Raw genomic sequence first — 20,325 nt, forward strand, 5'->3', positions numbered from 1 at the left:
CGTTCGGTGTAGGTACCCGTATCTATTCAAATCCCATAACGAGTACCAGTTTTTTTTTCTAAATAAATATACAACTATGTAAAAATATGAAACACAGAATTTATTTATTGACGTAGATTATAAATATATATATATAATAAAGCATTATAAAACAGAATTCGCCAAAACTAGAATAAACATTTACTGTATTTTTGTACTCTGTTGGTAGGTATAGCGTGTTGTGAGTGAGACATGGATTGCGCCTGTGCTCAACTGTCAAGCCATCAACTTAGCAGGATAAATAGGCAGGATCATGGTACCGTACTTATGTAATGTATAATCTGAATTAATTCTGAACAGAGTACAAAAACACAGTAAATGCTTATTCTAGTTTTGGCGAGTTCTGTTTTATAACGCTTTATTTTCTCTACTTTCCTCCTTCCGTCCATAAATGCGATTCGTGAATATTTCATTCAAATCTGTAGTACATTCGCTGTGAAATATACAATACGAACAGATTAATTTAAAGCTCTTTTAATTATATATAATCCTCGATTTATCGATTCGGTATGAATGCAAGCTTATACGTTCACATTAATTTAAAATGATATTCGTCAAGTTTGTGCATGTCAATATTTTTTAATTCAAAATCCTAATGAAAGGTTAATATTTTTGCATTAAACCTATTACTGCCGAGAACGAAACAGTAATTCATAGGTTTCGGTTTCATACACGGTTTCAATTCATAGTGCGGGGCAACCGTTACACAAAACGAATGAGACTTCGACCGAATGCCTCAAGACGAAAGGTGGAATTAATGTTGTAAAATAAATTCATATACATCATATACTTTTACCTCAATTATAATATAAAGTCACGCATAATAATGACTTGTATAGACCAAGATGAGCCTCGCTTGTTCAAAGCAACCCCACCTAATCCATCAACTATGGTTCCGTATCGGTGTCATTGACCCACCAGTCGGAAATAGATACTCCCGCCTGCAGTTCCGGCGTGTTTCTCTATGCATAATTTAAACATTTTATCACACATACATACTTACGTCTGGTTTGGCTAAAATTGTTCTTACATTGCAGACCTCACTACGAGCGTAATTTTTTTTTTTTTTCTTTAATCGTAGACTTCATTAATTAATTTTAAATTTTAATCGTTATACTAATCGTTTTAATCTGTTATACGCGCAAATGGCACATATTGGTGGAACTTGCAATAACAGTTGCTTTTATCTGGCTCCCGTCATCGTATCAAGATAATATATGATTACCTTCTTTATTGCCAACAATTCAAGATGAGCATAAGGTCTATTAAGTGGTTCTGGTAAACAGTACTGATAGAGATCTGCAATGCCAGGGTCATAGTCAAGCCGTTGTCTACCGAGAAAGATTATTTTTCCAAACTTACCCATTAAGATAAGATGTTATCGACACTCATTAATGTGACGTCACTTAACAATGCCAAGAGTACAGCCAAGTCGCTGCATACCGCAAAACTGCCTAAATCTTATCCCTACAAACCGATTCTGTGGTCTCGGTCGACACGGAATGAAAACATTACATACATATTATTATGTTATAACAATTCGTCCTACTTTGTAATATTGCACGTCCCTTGCAATATTACACAAGTAAGCTATGTGTTGTTGCACGAAAATTGCCGTGCATCTTGAGATATATGTAAAAAAAAAACGATAAACTAACTCGGAAGTTTGAACGTTTATAGTTTTTTTTTATTGTCATAAAATGACGGACGCGCAGGCAATCTCGCTGACATTAAGTTGTATTTTGTAATAACGAATATCTTACCGCACATAGCGGGATAAATGAATGCTTCGCTGAAATAATAAAAGCAGCTGTACCTAGCCGTGAGTCCGTCCGAGCGTAACTGGAATAGACATATAGGCTACCAGCGATTACTTAAATAAAAAAAAACCATGAAGTCTCACATGTTCTACCAATTCTACCAGAGAAACGCTAAAAAATATATCAGACGAAAACGTAAAAGTCACGATATGCTCTTGGTAACATTACAGTATCCTGTTATTTTCGTGTTTATCTGAATTTTGGATAACCGGTGTGACGATTTTAACTTTAGCACAATTCTAACAACATTTCACGGCTTATTGAATCCAGTCGCGGCTTAACAAGCAGACTCAATACGGCTGAACTAGGCTGAATAGAAATAAAGCCCAATTGATAGTTACAATGATTATTGACCACAAAGCTTCTAGTTCTTTAATAGCCAAACCATAATACATTTATTAGTACCCTGCATAAACTTTGTAAAAGTAAATTATAGGTAATATTATGTACTGCTGTAGGTTCGGTTAGGTATGCAGGTTTCTCGCTCGGAGGATATAACCTGAATATTTAATGTAAATTGACCAAGTTCGACCCTACAATTGGTTTGTAATCTTTCCATAATTGGCATGAATCACAGCGAAATCGAGCAAGTGGATTAGCTTGTAAACTGGTCTCTAAGTTTTAATATTGATTTCAATTACATTAAATACAAACGATTGATCTTTTATCGATTGCTCTATTTGGTTCAAATTATGACAATCGAAAGGATTGTCTTTATGTTAACTGTTTTATAACTTGGAATAACATTTACGTAGTAAAGAAAAAAAATTAGTTCGCTGTAAACTGAAAATGTAACAATCTCGGAAGAATCTAAACCAACACTGACAACAGTGGTAAATGTTTGAGAATACAGAGCGGCAACTAAGTTTCTTGTCACTTGAAGTGCTACTAAAGGGCAATGGAACACGCCGGCTAGTGTCTTCCAAGTCTTGTTGTAATGTAGGCCACAAGATGTTCACAGCATTGCATTGCACATTCGGGGCGGTCGATACGGAAGACGACTTGCGCGGTGCCGCGGCGTTCCTCCTCGCCCCCTCTGCTATATGCGGACCCCTCACTTCTTCGATCCCCCCCTCTACGACGGTTCACATCGATTCGCGCGCATCGTAATTATTGAAGAACTTGTTGCCCAAATTTAGCTCGCTTGATTCGAACCACGTGTTTACATGGAAAACCACTAAGGGATTTAAAAGTAAAATTATCATAATAAAAGGTTTTCATTATTGTAATGTTCTTGTTGATTTCAAAGTTTCGTCTAAATTCATTGCAACGTGTTCAATTAGAATCTGGGTCAGTTGAGTAACACAATGTTTACGGTTACCGGAATCTACAGACATCATACCGTGAATGCCGCCGCCCAGCATGAGATATGACCTTAAACATTGTTATATCTTTGATATTGGAACAGTAACATCCTCTCTAGAAATTCTCTTTACGTTTTATCTAAAGAACTTTTGGCTTTAAGGTTTCGTATTCAGGTCATAAAATATTTAAAAAAGATTTTAAACAAAAGAATTGTTTGAAATACCATCATCTCTTTTGGAGCAGAGTTTATCCTTGCTACTGGGAGCCGCTGCGTTCGTCCGCCTTTTAATTTTCATAATTTACCTTTTACCACCAGGATATGAAACAAACAGCTTCTCTTTAGAAGTTGGACGAGGATACTTAATAGTTCTCAATGACTTGTGTATTGTTTACGTCCATGAGTGACGGTGCAGGGGTGGGAGATATAGTAATCTACCTACGTCTACTATAAAAAGCAGGAATTTAAACAAAAGTACTGATTGAGTATAGGTTCACCGACTACTAAACCGACGAGATGATATTTTACCATGTGCAAACGAAATTCTCTAAATAACCAAAGAATCGGTAAGCAATACTCATTCGATTGTCAACAAGATAGCATTTAAAATAAAAACGATCGATTCTTTTATCGTATGCGCAATGAGAATCGTACGTACCTCAAAGAATCGGCTGAAGTGCGGTCAAGGGACAACGAAAGTAACAAAATATTGTGCTCATTCAGCTTTATTATTGTAGATTTTATTTGTTCGAAACAAATAAACATTCATAAATAAATTTCTTATTATTCAAACGATAAGGGCGCTTATCGCAGCATTGGCTGTTGGTTTAAGTTATTCTGTATAATAATATCTACATGGGCATATGGGGTTTCATGGTCTTCCGTTGAACATATTTTATTTGATATTTACTGAATGTTATTACTAAAGCTTCTTTTCACCAATAAAATGAAATCACTACTCTGGTCTAGAGATATAATGCCCTATAGATTAGGTGTATCGATTAAATATGACATGTGTTTATGTATTTAACTTTCTATGCAATATTCAAGATAACATACTTTATCTTTGTCCGTGTCATAACGATTTTAGAAGCTAGGGCCGCTTGCAATGCTAATCTGAAAATAAAAAAATTATTTCTCGTTTTTCTTAGCAATAAATGTGTAAAGACGTCCGGCATGTTTGGATTGAGTAATGCCGTTATGCCAGGTTTCAAATCTTAGGGCAGGTTTAAAATATTTAATTTTTGATCACTGCTTCCAAGATTAAGGAATAACATCGAGTCGAAATTCTTACAATGGCATCGTACTTACGATCCAGCTGATAAATGAAAGCATCGATATAATTAAATTATTAATTATTCAAGCTAATTATTTAATTAAAATACTTTTAAAATGTACTTTAAAGTACGTTAGACCCATAAGAACTTGATATAGTAAAAAGTACTTTGGCGATCTCACTGCTCATCTAAAATCATGAAGAAAGCTTTATTACTGTCAATTTTATATCGCAATAGGGTTGCTGAAGTAATTTCGTGAAAATATTCATTTGTCCAAATATTTGTTGGAGGATGTAATAAAATATGAATTAGTATGTACCTATATCGAAATAATTGATATCGCGCCTATGAAGTTCTGATCTGAGTCTATAATTTTTGTCTTAAAATCCTGAAGTCTAAAATCGTTGATGAGGTTAAAGAGAGAATGACCTATCTCTGGTTTCACTGTCAATACAGTTGATTATCACCTTCGATGTAGGACGACATCAGCGCCCATGTACACTTCACCTTTAGATGTTTATATATTTCTATTATTGTATTTAATGATGTAAAGCATTTGCATTCGGATGAACAGTTATATCATAAAAAAAATCAGGCAAATATGAGCATGTTCGTGATTTAACTTTACTTACTTGTAATATGTTTCATCATTTTATCTAAATATTGTTTTCAAAAAATGAGTAGAAATTCTTCCTGAAATGGTTTTCTATTATAGTTCATTATATTATTAGTCTGGCTGTTTCAATAATGCAGTTTTTTTTACATTTTTTCGTAATACATCCGTATCCTAACTGTATGGATTATAAAACTGTGGATTTACGTTGCGGTTTGAAACTCAGGCTTTTATAGGAGAACCTTTGATATTTATAATAGAAAGTAAGGCTTCGTTTCTCATCACGGTATTCATGATATGGATTATTTCTGCATAGCAGCTTCAGCATTTGATTCAACCGTTAAAAATTACTAAACGTTAAACACCAGTGCACTCAAACGCAGCCGAGGATTATTAAACAATAACACGTCCAAGAAGTGACATGATGAATAACACGAATGATTTATTACTTATATAATATAAACTTAATTAACAGTTGTAAGTAATTTTATCAATGTTTTCGCTTCCGCAAACAAAAGATAATAAAATGCGGTAAACACAGTGCGAGCGGCATTTAATGATATTAAGGTCAGATGATCCTACGCTGATAATAGTCCGGATATTAATCACAAAACACCCCATGAAAGGAGGAAATGCGTAAGAAGTGCTGTGTGAAGAAGAATAGTCCAATCCTGTCAACTTGGGATTGGAGATGGAACGATGGTGAAGATGGACACCCTACATCCCTCCACGGCTTTTTTATTTGTGAAATCATTATTTAATTTTGCTTCATAATTCAAGCTACGTACCACAATGTCTTTAGTCTTATATTGTTTTTGACATTTCGAATACTTTTCAGTTTTTCTGATCACAGACGAAAAAACAAAATGCGAGATTAAACCGTATAAGTGGTAGGACCTCTTGTGAGTCCGCGCGGGTAGGTACCACCACTCTGCCTATTTCTGCCGTGAAGCAGTTGGTTCACGGCATGCGTTTCGGTTTGAAGGGCAGGGCAGCCGTTGTAACTATACTTGAGATCTTAGAACTTATATCTCAAGGTAGGTGGCGCATTTACGTTGTAGATGTCTATGGGCTCCAGTAATCACTTAACACCAGGTGGGCTGTGAGCTCGTCCACCCATCTAAGCAATAAAAAAATAAAATAAAAAGTTGTACTAATTAAGTCGAAAACTCGCGAAAGTCGAAGAAAATACAATACAAAAAGCCTAAATACCTCCCTCTAATAATAGTATCTATTAATAATAGTACTCTAGTAATAGTACTATTCTTTATCGAAGCTTTCCCTGACTCTGTTGTTGAAAGTTGTCATTATAGCTTATGCCTCATTCTTTAGTTAATATATTAATTACAAAACGTGAACTTAAAACATAAACTAAATGTTTACTGGGACTGTGCCTTGACCATGTGAACGCGAACATGTGATTGGGCACTTATCCTCTTATTCAGTAAATATTGAATAAGTTTAACTTCCATAATCCTTGCCAACACGGGGAACTTAATGTCGTGGGGAACTAAAAAGCAAAAGAAAGTTTCAACATTACGTTTCAGAGCGCCAACAGGTGCTACGACCTTGGATAATAATTCGTTTGACATCAGTAAAAGTACACTTGCTCTGTACAATATGATCTACGGTACAAATTATGAGTTCAGTTCGTGTTTCTTTGTCAGTGCGCGTTCGGGCGCTTTTATCCGATTGCGTTGAAACTTTGTGCAATTGTTATGGGTATCGTCATTGTTAAGTATTCGAATTAATTAACATGTATAGAACACGTAAAAAGGGTTTCTAATAACCAATGTGCAGGGTTAAATAGAAAAGTAATTTATTACTACTCATTCATACGTCAAAGTATTACTTAGGTATTTTTTATATTATTATTATTATTACCTAAAACGAAAGGGATATTTTCCCCTACCTATTTATTCGCTGTTAGACTAATGGGCTATTCCAACTATGCGCCGACAAGTAGGTGAGCTGATGGGCCCAACCTAACAGAATATGCTAACACTAGCCCCAGCACTACTTCGCAGAATCTACCACCAGAACGGAATCGCGAGTTACAGAGAAGATCCAGTTATGTCTTTGATTAATTTTATTTTTAGGAATAGTATTTTAATAAAATTATATACGGATGGACTTCTATGGATTAGGACAAAAGTGCCTACGCGGCAGAAAGTGGTCATTCCTCAAAGCATAAAAGTAAATATTCGTATCAAGCGATGCGGCTGTCAATTTTTCAATATAACGCAGGATAATTCTATTTTTTTTAAATAAAAAGTATTTATATGGATTTTACGAAGAAAAAATGGGGTATTTTTTCCGCCATTGTATGCAACCAGCTTGATGCTTTAAACTAAAAGGCACAAAATGTAATTGAACACACAAATTGTATGAAAATAGGTTTACGTGTTTTCAAAAATGACTGGAAATAAACAGAGTTGGAAAATATATTGAAGTTCGGAAAAAACATTTTGCTTTCCCTGCTCTTCCAGTCGTGGTGACTGACGTCCTTGTTTTGAAACGATGCCTTCAACACAGGGGCGTCAAACGAGGATGGCGAACGAAAGTACTTTTTTTAAACTAGTTTTTTGAAATTAAATAAAGGTGGACGAATTAAGTGGCAAAAATATTTTGATTGTAATTAACGGTATATACTTAGTCTGGCCATAAATACTGTTACAATTAAAAATAAACAAAATATTATATTTGAATTTGGAATCTGTCATTTTTATATGATTGCTCATTGAGTTTTCTCATTTTGGCGCCAATACATTGTACAATTTTTTGCGATATTAAAACGGAGTGGGGTGATAAAGAGAACCGAATCGCTGTGATTGCATTACACAAAGAAGGTATGGAGCTAAATGCAATTTTTAAAACTCTCCATACGCTTGGTATTAGTAAAATGTTTGTTGTACCGGGCATTAATAGGTGCAATGAGACCTCCTCTGTTTGTGACAGAAAAAGATCTGGCCGTCCACGTAGTGTTCGTACGAAAAAGGTGGTCAAAGCAGTAAGGGAAAGAATTCGAAGAAATCCTGTACGAAAGCAAAAGATTTTATCTCGGGAGATGAAGATAGCACCTAGAACCATGTCGCGTATTTTAAAAGATGACTTAGGACTTGCAGCCTATAAGAGACGTACTGGTCATTTCTTAACTGATAATTTAAAAGAGAATAGGGTGGTAAAATCGAAACAAATACTGAAGTGGTACGCAAAAGGAGGTCATAGAAATTTTTTGATTACGGATGAGAAATTTTTTACAATTGAGCAACATTTTAACAAAAAAAATGACCGTATTTATGCTCAAAGCTCTAAGGAAGCTTCCCAATTAGTTGACAGAGTGCAACGTGGGCACTATCCGACTTCAGTGATGGTTTGGTGGGGTATTAGCTATGAAGGAGTGACTGAGTCATACTTTTGTGAAAAAGGTATCAAAACATCGGCACAAGTATATCAACATACCATTCTTGAGAAGGCAGTGAAGCCCCATGTTCAATAATCAAGAATGGTCCTTCAAGCAAGACTCGGCGCCAGGTCATAAAGCTCGGTCTACGCAGTCTTGGTTGGAAACGAACGTTTCGGACTTCATCAGAGCTGAAGACTGGCCGTCGTCTAGTCCCGATCTTAATCCGTTGGATTATGATTTATGGTCAGTTTTAGAGAGTACGGCTTGCTCTAAACGCCATGATAATTTGGAGTCCCTAAAACAATCCGTACGATTGGCAGTGAACAATTTTCCCATGGAAAGAGTGCGTGCTTCTATTGATAACTGGCATCAACGTTTAAAGGACTGTATAGCAGCCAATGGAGACCACTTGGAATAAGCTTTTTATGCTTTAAATTGTTTTATATTTATGTATTAAGCTAACACACTGTAAAATTAATAAATATTATTTGCAATAGAATTATTTTTTCCTTTGTCTCAGTATTTATTGCAAGACTAGGTATATAATATATACCGGCTTAGTTACCAAAGATTCGTGAAATAAAATGAAACTGGTACACGAGTATGTACCTATTACCCTACCCACTTCTGCCGCGAAGTTCATACCTTTCCGTTTGAATAGTATAATATAGATATAGACACTCATTAATACAATCAGGTCTTACCCGACCACGACGGGGCAATGCAAAGTCGCCGTCGCCCGAAAAATGTCTTATCGGATCCCCCGGAATTACTCTCGGTGCTTTTAGCCCTCTCAGGCACTGGTCACCATCCTCGTCGAACTCGTCGAGCGAACGAACCCATAGACACGGTCTACTGAGTTTATCGCCGGATCTTCTCAGTGGGTCGCGATTCGGATCCGGTGGTAAATTATGCGAAGCACTGCTCTTACTAGGGCTAGTGCACAGATAACCCCCAATCTGTGGGCTAGTGTTAGCAAATTCTCTACGCTTGAGCCCGTGAGCTCAACTACTCGCCCGGGCGTAGCTGGAATAGCCTGTTAGACTACCACTGAATAGGTAGGAAAAAAGTGTGTGTGTCCGCTCCGACGCACGACTGGAGTTTACTGGATATAAAAAATTAAACGAAACAATACGAGAAATAGTTCTATATTACGACAACACGATACACTACAGATTATTAACAAATTAACGAGACACAAAACAAACGACTAACAAATATATGAAAATACAATAATGAGAGAAACGCGCGATCAGTACGAGGCTTTGTGGCGGACTGCCGGCGCAGCAGCCCGGCGTCACCCGCATTTCGTGTGACATGCGCAATCAGGCGCATAACGCATTTCGTGTGACATGCTAGTACGATTTTGGTCCCCATAATTTTCATACCCCGGGCCTATATATGTAAATCGATTCTAAAGGAGTAAACTCCAAAAAAGTGTGTGTGTCCGCTCCGACGCACGACTGGAGTTTACTGGATATAAAAAATTAAACGAAACAATACGAGAAATAGTTCTATATTACGACAACACGATACACTACAGATTATTAACAAATTAACGAGACACAAAACAAACGACTAACAAATATATGAAAATACAATAATGAGAGAAACGCGCGATCAGTACGAGGCTTTGTGGCGGACTGCCGGCGCAGCAGCCCGGCGTCACCCGCATTTCGTGTGACATGCGCAATCAGGCGCATAACGCATTTCGTGTGACATGCTAGTACGATTTTGGTCCCCATAATTTTCATACCCCGGGCCTATATATGTAAATCGATTCTAAAGGAGTAAACTCCAAAAAAAACAGTTGACAGATTCGCTAGATATTTACAACATTACATTTACAATCACATTTAAAAAAAACCAAAGACCTTAGTTAGAATCTTCACTTTACAGCAAAGCGTTTTATTGTAAAATAGTTAAGGGCATAAAATTTTATAAAATAAGGGTGAGCTGTTACGATGTTTAAAAATATTCATTGGTTCTTCCCGTTCCGTGCTAGCCGACACCATCGAGTGGCAGCTGCGTTTAATCAGCTTTCGTGTTCGAGCAAAAAAGTTTACGTTCGTGTTTAGTTCGTAAACTAACAATTTGCCGAGAGGCAATCACTTGTTCCGGTTCGAAGGACGTTATCGTCGTTATTTCAATGCAAATGATACTTTGACCTTTTGGTTCACTTTTATATAATGCTGATGGCACCTAATTTAGCGGAATCACAAGACGCCCTAACACCTCAAATTTATTAATACTAATTTGGATTCCGTTTACTAATGTTTGAATTTAAATATATCATTTTCTTCCTTTTTGCATCGTTATTTGGAAGCACTTCGTAATTAAGCGAAATTGCATCGATGCACAAACTAAATATTTAAAGATTATTATTTCATTATTTCACTAATAAAAGTACTAGTATTTAATATAATATATAAAAATAAACATAAGTGCCAAATTTTCAATAAGCTATTTCTGTTTGAGCAAATCCTAGCAATAACTTGTGATTTAAATTGATTGAATTGAAACTCTGTTACCTACCTTATCATTAAAACCTTATCAGTCATTCGCATAAGTCACCCAGGCTCTCTGATATTTAGGACGTTCTCACCAAAAATATAGCTTAATTCACGCATGTTATGTCATCTTAATTTTCACTGAGCTTTAATGTGATTAATATAAGGGCATTTAATCAACTATTGAATAAAAGTTTATTTTCTGTTACCTTAACGTTTTAATAAGCTTTCAATTAATTAATTCCCGTAAAATGACAAAATAAACATTATTTCTCGAATTAGCCAACTATCGCTTCTCTTGGTGTTGCTTGATAAGAAGTGGTACCTTTTGAGAGGTTCTTCCAAACAATTTAGCTTCCACTAATCTTCGGCGTACCAGTCTTGACGAGATGTTTCTCGGGTTATCAAGCGAAAAAACTTCATTTTTAATCTGATTGGAGCTTTTAATTAGGTTTTTTAGCAACACGAACGATTAGCGTATCTTCTCTGGGAGAGGTTTTTCTTGGCCGAGCCTTTCTAAGAACATTTTCTACAGTTCCATATGTTTTATAATGAATGATCAATTGCATTAAAAACTTTCTTAACAGAACAATTTAAATGCTCAGCTGTTCTTCTGTACGCCCACTTATGGTATATATGTAATGTAAATTAACAACTATTTGCCTGGTTGACGCGTCGAAACTTTTATTTTTGCCCATTTTGAACTAAATAAATTTCAGTATAATTTTGAATTGCCGCCAAAATTATTTTTAAAGATTTTATTACCTAGTAACTAAGACCTTTAGGTTAAGTCTTATTTTAATATAATATATTCTTATTTTTTATGAAAAATGATAATATGAAGTCAAATGAAAAGAAGTTGATTAATATGAAACATGGCATGAAATGAAGTGAAATGAGATGATATGGAATGAAATATAATCTCAGTAAAATGTGATAATTTACTGAGACTTTTTCAGTGGACTTTTTGGAGGATCCCGAGAAGTTACGTTCAGTGGCTTTGTTTGATTTTCCCACATTTGTGCACTTTCCCAGATATTGAACAGTTAATAAACCACCATTATTACACATTTAAACCTGAAGAAACACTAAATAGACAAAATAAAACAAATCACACAACTTCACTCCTCGCGTTCCCGCCAAAAAGTCCAGAAGTGTTTCTAATTATATGAACACCACAGTATATAAATATTATTATTTTTGAGATTAGTCATTTTGAATTAGAATTGAATTGAATACCAATGTTATCGATAGGTAAATATTAATTTTATTAAAATGTTTGTTTAAAAAATTCGTTTGTATTGAAAAAAATGGTGATTTCGTTAAAACCATCACTGTGTTTAGTGTGAGTTTTTAACGTTCTTGATAAAGAGTAAAAGTCGTAAAAGTTAACCCAAAGGGGACGGCCCATTTCAGGCCCAAAGCGGACAATAGATTAGAGAAAAAATACTTAGTACATTAATTTTGTCATAAATAAATATGCATTTACTTTCTTCCAAATAAGCGCCACTACAGTTTACAATAAGTAGTTTAAAAAAAGTAACTCTATTGAAAAAAACAAGAATTTTATTTTTGCGGGAAAAATATTGCCAACTTCAAAACCTTTTACGTATTAAGTAAACATTTTAAGTATATAAAAAAACATATAAATAAATCATTTTAAATATTATCATTAATCAATCGATTTTAATCGATTTTCAGCACATAAAATAACATCAAAGACATACTTTGACTTTAACTTGTTACTATACTTGAGACCTTAGAACTTAGATTTCAAGGTGGGTGGCGCATTTACGTTGTGGATGTTTGTGGGCTCCAGTAACCACTTAACACCAGGGTGGCTGTGAGATCGTCCACCCATCTAAGCAATAAAAAAAAACTTAACTTGTATTGTTATTTAAATATGTACAACTAAAACAAAAACATAAAAAATAAAATATAATGTGTACTCGTAAAAAAAAGATTAAGAAATAAATCCAATATCGGTTATTTAAAAAAATGATCGATATATGAATTTCATGTAATTATTTTTCTTTATACTGACAACACTGATTTTAATCTGTCTGACTGACACTTCGCTTGCTGCTTGTGCTTGCGTTCAAAATGGATGTGTTTAGATTTTTCTTCGATTTATTTTGCTTTTATCAATAACGTTTCATACTACGGCTGAAAACCATTGTGTGAATTGTGGTTTTAACCTGACCGAGATTTAAAACCGTGTATATGCTCTCCTGTGCTATTTTTAGATGATTTACTAATTGTGTATGAAGATGAAGAAAATATAGAATAATATAGATATTTAAAGAAGTATGTGTGTTTTTTATACCCTAATAACTACAATTGGATAAAAATACATTAGGAACATCTTAAACAATAAAAAAGAAAAGTTCTTGAGGTATTTATATAGAAAATTAACCTCAAAACGAGTTTTTTATTTTTATTATATTTTTTATAATAGTGGCGTCAATTTCAATATATTTTTTAGATATCTAATACATTTAAGAATTTGAGTCAGTCCATTTTTATAGTAATATTTAATGTCCACCTTGGGCCTAGCACACTATGGAGAGTGGGCAATCCCCTTTGTATGTAGTTGGAACAGCGCCCCTAGAGGCAAACGTAGGCAAAGCACACAGACGCGGACCCGCCCCGCCGACTCCTAACCGTGTGTATTTGATGCAGGTATTGTGGCTAATGAGCATTAGCACTGCAAGAGTTACTCCCTGACTACGAATAAAATCTTGTTTGAAATCTCGTTTAAAGAAGGACATTTATATATGATTCTTAAAACACCGCAGAGTGTTGAGAAATCGTGCCGACCTTGAGCAGAGACGGTATGGGGCTAAAGTAACGTGAAAACATAGGCTGGCCGATGTGTACTGGAACGCCAGATTTGATAGTCATGGCATCGAAGTAGGTCAATAGAGACCTTGAAGTATTAGAAGACTAATGTGCACGTTAGATGTTTAAAAATAGCAACAAAACCGAACACCATTTGGTCCAGTTCAGACTCCTTGAAATGAGAAATACCTAAATCTATATAATAATGTTTGAAAGTAGTCAGGGGCTTCGCTGTTCTCCTGGCGTTGCTGTTGTCTATGACCGAAAGTGACTACTTACCATCAGGTGAGCCGGAAGCGCGTCTGCCTTCAATGGCCATAGAAAATATCTTAAGGTAATAATTAAAACTATTTTGACAGTTTAATCTTGCGTTTTCAATATCTACAATATTTAAATGATAAAGAATAACACCTTAGAGGTCCCTGATCTCGAAGTTAGTAATAGTAAGTTTTCAAAAGGTCGGAAATAATATTAAGACGATAAAAACGTGAGTTAATAATAAAACAATGTTTTCAAGACATAGCATAAAATATAATAATGATAGGTGGTAAAAATGACAATGTGTTCGAAGTATATTTCAAATAATGGAATGTAAAAAAGAAGGTTACAACATTCCTCCCCATCTACATCTCGTTGATCAGACGACGGGGTCCTGTATACGTCGATTACTTCGACGCGGAGCAAATGGCACAAGAGTGGAGACCGGAGCAGGTGAGGAGTATAACTTCGAATGCGGTGAAGGTGAATTTGGAGAAATTTGTACATTTGTAGGCGACTGCGGTGTAGGTAATGGTACTGCTGCCGAATTCTTGTTTTTAGTTAGCCTTTCGCTAATTGTTGTTTCCATTCCAATGTCTGGAGAAGCAGTCGCCGACAGCATAGAAGAATGCGCCCTTTCATTCCTCGGGGTTTCTGAGGTGGAGAACTCGCGTGGCCTGATGTGATCAGCATGTCTTCGTTTTTCTAGTCCTCCTGGTGTTGAAACAATATATGAATATTTATGTTTTCGGGATTACCGCTGGTTCCCATATTTTATCATTCGTGTTTTAATATATACTTGGTCACTTGGTCGGTAACTCGGTGATGTGGTACGAATATTTTCTTTTACTTGCAAATACTGCATTAATCTTCCTTTGTCTGGCGTAATGTTGGAAAGTATGCAATTCAATTGTCTTCCAAACATCATCTCAGCTGAAGATTTACCAGTGGACGAGTGCGGAGTGTTTCTGTATGTAAACAAAAATTCTAATAGTCGGCGCTCGAGATTTGTGTTGTCTACCGATGCCATTCTATTTTTGAATGTTCTGACTAAACGTTCTGCCAGCCCATTTGTCCGAGGATGATATGGAGATAATGTGACATGTAAAATCGACTGTTTTGTGCAATATTCTTTAAATTCATAAGATGTAAATTGAGTTCCATTATCGGATATAATAATTTTTGGTAAGCCAAATGTACAAAATATGTTATCTAATGTAAGACAAAGTGATCTGGTGTTGATGTTTTTCATCGGTCGTATTTCCACCCATTTAGAGAGAGCGTCGCACAATACCAACCAATACGATCCTTCGAACGGTCCAGCAAAGTCGATATGGATTCTCTCCCATACTTCTTCTGGTATGGACCAGGAAAATACAGGAAGTTCAGGATTACAAGGGCGGTTCTGTTGGCATCTGGTACATTTCTTGACAAATAATTCTATGTCTTCGTCAAGGTTAGGCCACCAAACATAGTAACGTGAAAGTGCTTTCATAGCAGAAATGCCAGGATGTCCTCGATGAAGGTATGTAAGAATGGCTTTTCGGAGTGCTGTAGGTATAACGATGCGTCTTTGCCTCATAAGTATCTTATTCTCAACAGATAATTCAGTCCGGTTTCTGTAGAATGGTTTCATTTCTGGATTGTATTCTGATTCTCTCCAGCCGGTTTTTAAATTTTGACAAACTTTTGTGAGTATATGATCCTTTGCAGTTGTTTTCATAAGTAACTGTTCTGATAGGTTAAGGTCAGTCATTCGAGTGCTCAAAAGACGTAGTTCTATTTTATGTACAAGCCCTTCTGTCTCGGAGGGTTCCGTTTCAGGGTTTGGTAATCTGGAAAAGCAATCAGCTAATGTGTTATTTTCACCTTTCCTGTAGCAAATGTCATATTGATAATTTCCCACTACTAGAGCCCATCTTACCAATCGGTTATTGGCTAGTTTAGGAAGGTTGCGGCGTGCACCCATAATATTTATAAGAGGCTTATGGTCCGTAACTAGATTAAATTTCGTTCCTCTCAAGTACTGATCAAATTTTTTTATACCAAATACTATTGCTAAAGCTTCACGATCAATAACGGAATATTTCATTTCCGCTGGTCGTAGTTTCCTTGAAGCAAAAGCAATTGGTTGTTCTATGTTCGAGTCCTTGTGGAATAATACTGCACCCAATCCCTTTTCGGAAGCGTCACATGCTAAATAAAGGGGACGTTTCTCGTCAAATGCAATTAATGGTTGTGAAGACGTTATGCATTTCTTTGTATCTTCAAATATTCTGTTTTCGTGATCAGTCCAACGCCATCTATTGTTTTTACTAGTTAGATCATGAAGATCCGAACAAATCCCGTGAAGATGTGGTACAAACCGTTCGTAAAAGTTAACTAGTCCTAAAAATGATCGTAGTTCTTTTGCATTACTAGGTGCTGGGGCCTTAGTTATGGCATCAATTTTGGATTTGGTTGGGTGGATGCCATGTTTATCTATTATGTGACCTAGGTATTCAATCTGATTCTGTAAGAAATTACATTTCTTTAAATTAACTTTTAGGCCAGCGTTTTGTAAGCGATCGAATACAATAGATAAAGTTTGTAAATGTTCTGAAAGATCTTTCCCTGCTATAACTATGTCGTCAAAATATACAGCTACATTGGTGATATCGCCTAGCAGTTGATCCAGAAAATGTTGGAAAATTGAAGGAGCAGTCGATATTCCGATGGGCATTCTATTGTATTGGAAATACCCTTTATGTGTTGACAACGTCAAGTACTTTTTCGAACCGGTGCTATTTTAAATTGTAAGTATGCGTCTTTAAGGTCTATTTTTGAAAATAATTTACCGTTTGCGAGATTTTGGCGTAGTTGATCGAAAATTGGAACTGGGTTTAATAATGATGTTTTGTAATGTAGATGTTTAATAAGTACTGGATTAAGTGTAGTTCTGTAGTCTCCACATATCCTAACTTCCCCTGTAGATTTCAGAATGTTAACTGTGGGTGTAGCCCATTCAATAGGTGTAATATTAGGATCTACTTTTTCCACTATCCCTTCTGAGATCAGACGATCTATCTCCCTTTCTATATTCTTTTTCATGCTAAATTTTATAGGCCGTGCAGGAAAGTGGATCGGTTCAGCTTCTGGTTTGACATGTATGTTTACGTAATAATTGTTAACTTTTCCTAGTTTTCCATCAAAGAGTTGTGAATGTTTATCCAGTATTTGTTTAAGAGTAATCGGTGTTGATGTTTTGATGGAGTATACTGGTTTTGGAAATTCCATTTCAAAAACTTCACTCCAATGTAAACCAAATAACATTGGTTTGGCATTTTTCATTACGACCACAGGTAGAAGTTTTTGCAGTCCGTCGACTTCGACTGTCACTTTTGTAATTCCCTTTGTTTTTAAGTTTGTGTTGCCGTAGGCTTTAAGTTTCGGGGCGGGTTGTAAAGATGGTGATCCTAATTTTTTCCACAATGTCGTGTTTATTATTGAATACGCAGAGCCGGGGTCCCGATCCATAGTGCAAGGTATGTCATTGATCCGTACATCGATTTGTTTGCATTCTCTCTTACGTGTACCCAAGACGCTGCAGATAACTTCATCATCGCTTTCTTCCTCGTTATTACTGATAAATGATGATGATGATGTTGAGGACTTATGAGGTCTTGTTATTTTTTTAATTGATTTTCGGCTCCCTTCTGAATAGCTGATGTATGCCCGTCCAGACTTAATGCAACAACTCTCAAAGTGTGCTTTCGTGTTACATTCTTTACAAATATGGTCCTTGGCTGAACACTGTGATAGGCTCTGCCGTTCTTTCTTTCCACAGCGTAAACAATGCATTGGATTTAATTTTCGTGTTGTATTTTGATGTAATGGTACGGTTTTGGTTTTGCTCCTATTTATTTTTTTAATACTTGTTCGTGGTGTGTCTTGTTCTGCTTGTTCTCTTGATTGAGAGATTGTAAAAATTTGTTGAAGGGTTACTTCTCTTGGTATTCCGTCTACCATTTGAACTAAATCAGGCCATTTTTGTTTCAAGTCGGTTTCTAAATCTGGATGATTCAATCCAGTGGCAAAGCGGTCACGTAATTGTCGTTCCAGGAAGTCATTAGTGTAGCCACAATCCCGACTAAGACCTTTTAATCTGTTTGCATAGTGTTCCATCGTTTCATTTTGTTCTCTAGTGCAATTCCAGAATTCTGTTAAGGCTCTATACCTCGTCGTTTTTATGCGATAGAGGTCTAATAAGTTGTTACAAATTTCGCTGTATGTAGCTATATCGAAATCAGGCGTTAAAGCTACTTTTAATTCGTGGAATATCTCTGGTGTTAGTAAATTCAGAAGCAAATCTTTCTGTAAGTTGCTGTTATCGATATCAAGAATTTTGCATTTGTTTTCGAAAAAATCAATGTAATCGTCAATTCTGAATATATCTGGATTGTATTTATCCATATTGAAATGTTTGATTATACTTATCTTGTTATCTACAACTATGTATTATGGAATGTAAAAAAGAAGGTTACAATAGAAACGGTAAAATTAGTTTTAATTTTGTCTACGCCTCGGGAAACCGATGAAAATACTATGCCAAGGAAAACTAGGCAAACTCCATACACTCAGGTTCACCATACAGACCTATACCAGGTGACTGTTCATAGATTAAAAGCATTCTTAATGGATCCAGCAGACATACTCTGTAAAAACTAAACCAACAGCTAGATTACAGCGACATCTACGGGGTCCAATTTTTCATTGATTTACTACAAAATACATATAAAATTTGCTGGGATCTAATAAGAAGCTACGAGAAAATCAGAAAAACCAAACAAGCCGTTTATGTAGTAGTTTCATTTTTGAACTGGACAGGCGAAAGCATCACCATACAGCTTGATCTTTATATAATTTATGAAAAATGATTTTGTAAGTTCAAGTTCAAGACATTTAGATAAATCAATCAACTACGTCCAGCGGCTTTGTTTCAATTTCTCACATTTAAACAGTTAATAAACCATCATTATTACACATTTAAACCCGAACAAAAACTAAATTAACAAAATAAAATAATTCACACAAGTTCGCACTTCGCGTTCCTACCAAAAAGTCGGTCACACAAGTCGTACCTATACTACTGAAGTAATGACCTATACAAACTGGTCATAATTATTATTGTCAAAATATTGTAATCTCCAAAAAGGAATAAAGCAAATATACATTTTTTCATAATATAGCTTTTTTTTCTGCAAATATTAAGTATCTATGTACTTTTGAAACTAGTACTTACTAGTTCAGTGTTACATACCTACAGACAACTTCAAAATACCTTAATTAGAGATTAAGCTGTACTATCCTGCAAATAATGTTTATTATTGAAAACTTCCCTTGTCAAGGATTGAAAGAGGTAATTTTAGTAATGAAAGATTAATGGTGACCTGGGCGTGTTTCCTGTTTCACCAGGACAATTGTCAGCTCAACGGCAGCTGCTTCGTGAATATATCTACTACCGGATCGCAATCGCGACCCGCTGAGAAGATCCGGTGAAAAACTCAGTGAGCTGATGTATAGGTTAATTGCACCTCGAACTCTTTGACGAGTTTGATAAGTATACTTACCAGGGTTCCTATGCCTGCTTCTAGTACTAAAGCTAGCGTCTAATAGTAAAGTCAGTGGATCGGACGGATCCGTAGGGATGTATCTGCAGCGTCGACCATGGGTGGCTCTTTGTTGAGCCCGAGTCGGGGAATAGTCAGAGTCTGCAACAATGAGACGATTATCATGACATATGGACTTATCGTAATATTGTTCCGACGGTGACCTAGGTGTTTTCAGATGATGCTACTGATTCATTGCTTTTAACCCAAAAAATAATAATAAATTGATCAAAGAGTTGATCGTTGATAATCAGAGTTGTCCTTTTTTTTTTTGATTTTTGAAGCTCTCAAATTTTTTACTTACCTGTTTTAGTGACAGAGTACAAAATACATAGTAGCAAAGTAAAACTTTGTTCACAATCCACAGGCATAAGATTGTATCGAATCATTCTGGGAATAAAAGAACTGCTTGTAATGTATGTAATTTATGCTATTAACAGACCTATAGTTGTAAATATCTAAAGGGTATTCTTTTTCAGAATGTAAGAAACATTTTACGAGTGTACTTCACTTGACAATCGCAGGAGAGCGGTTTTTTCTGTTTTACAGGAAAGTGGGTTTTTGCTTTGTTCTACAGAATAGTGTTAGATTCACAAGGATTTCGTAGATA

The 20,325-nt window shown here is 35.7% G+C and overlaps 2 protein-coding genes across 2 annotated transcripts; both read right to left on the minus strand.

Moving 5' to 3' along the window:
* Positions 1-14,446: 14,446 nt before the first annotated feature.
* Positions 14,447-16,789, minus strand: LOC134199715 (uncharacterized protein K02A2.6-like). Its single transcript, XM_062671205.1, has 2 exons — positions 14,875-16,789; positions 14,447-14,781 (listed from the first exon to the last, which is right to left on the minus strand). Exons 1-2 carry the CDS (start codon positions 16,787-16,789, stop codon positions 14,447-14,449), a joined length of 2,250 nt encoding a protein of 749 aa, XP_062527189.1.
* Positions 16,790-16,827: 38 nt separating this feature from the next.
* LOC119629022 (uncharacterized protein K02A2.6-like) lies at positions 16,828-20,104 on the minus strand. The gene is made up of 3 exons (XM_038013409.1): positions 20,020-20,104; positions 19,677-19,817; positions 16,828-18,500 (listed from the first exon to the last, which is right to left on the minus strand). The coding sequence occupies exons 1-3, from the start codon at positions 20,102-20,104 to the stop codon at positions 16,828-16,830; spliced, it is 1,899 nt and encodes a 632-aa protein (XP_037869337.1).
* Between the last annotated feature and the right edge of the window lie 221 nt (positions 20,105-20,325).

The sequence above is a fragment of the Bombyx mori genome, chromosome 1 (genome assembly GCF_030269925.1).
Source record: "Bombyx mori chromosome 1, ASM3026992v2".
NCBI classification, from domain to species: domain Eukaryota; kingdom Metazoa; phylum Arthropoda; class Insecta; order Lepidoptera; family Bombycidae; genus Bombyx; species Bombyx mori.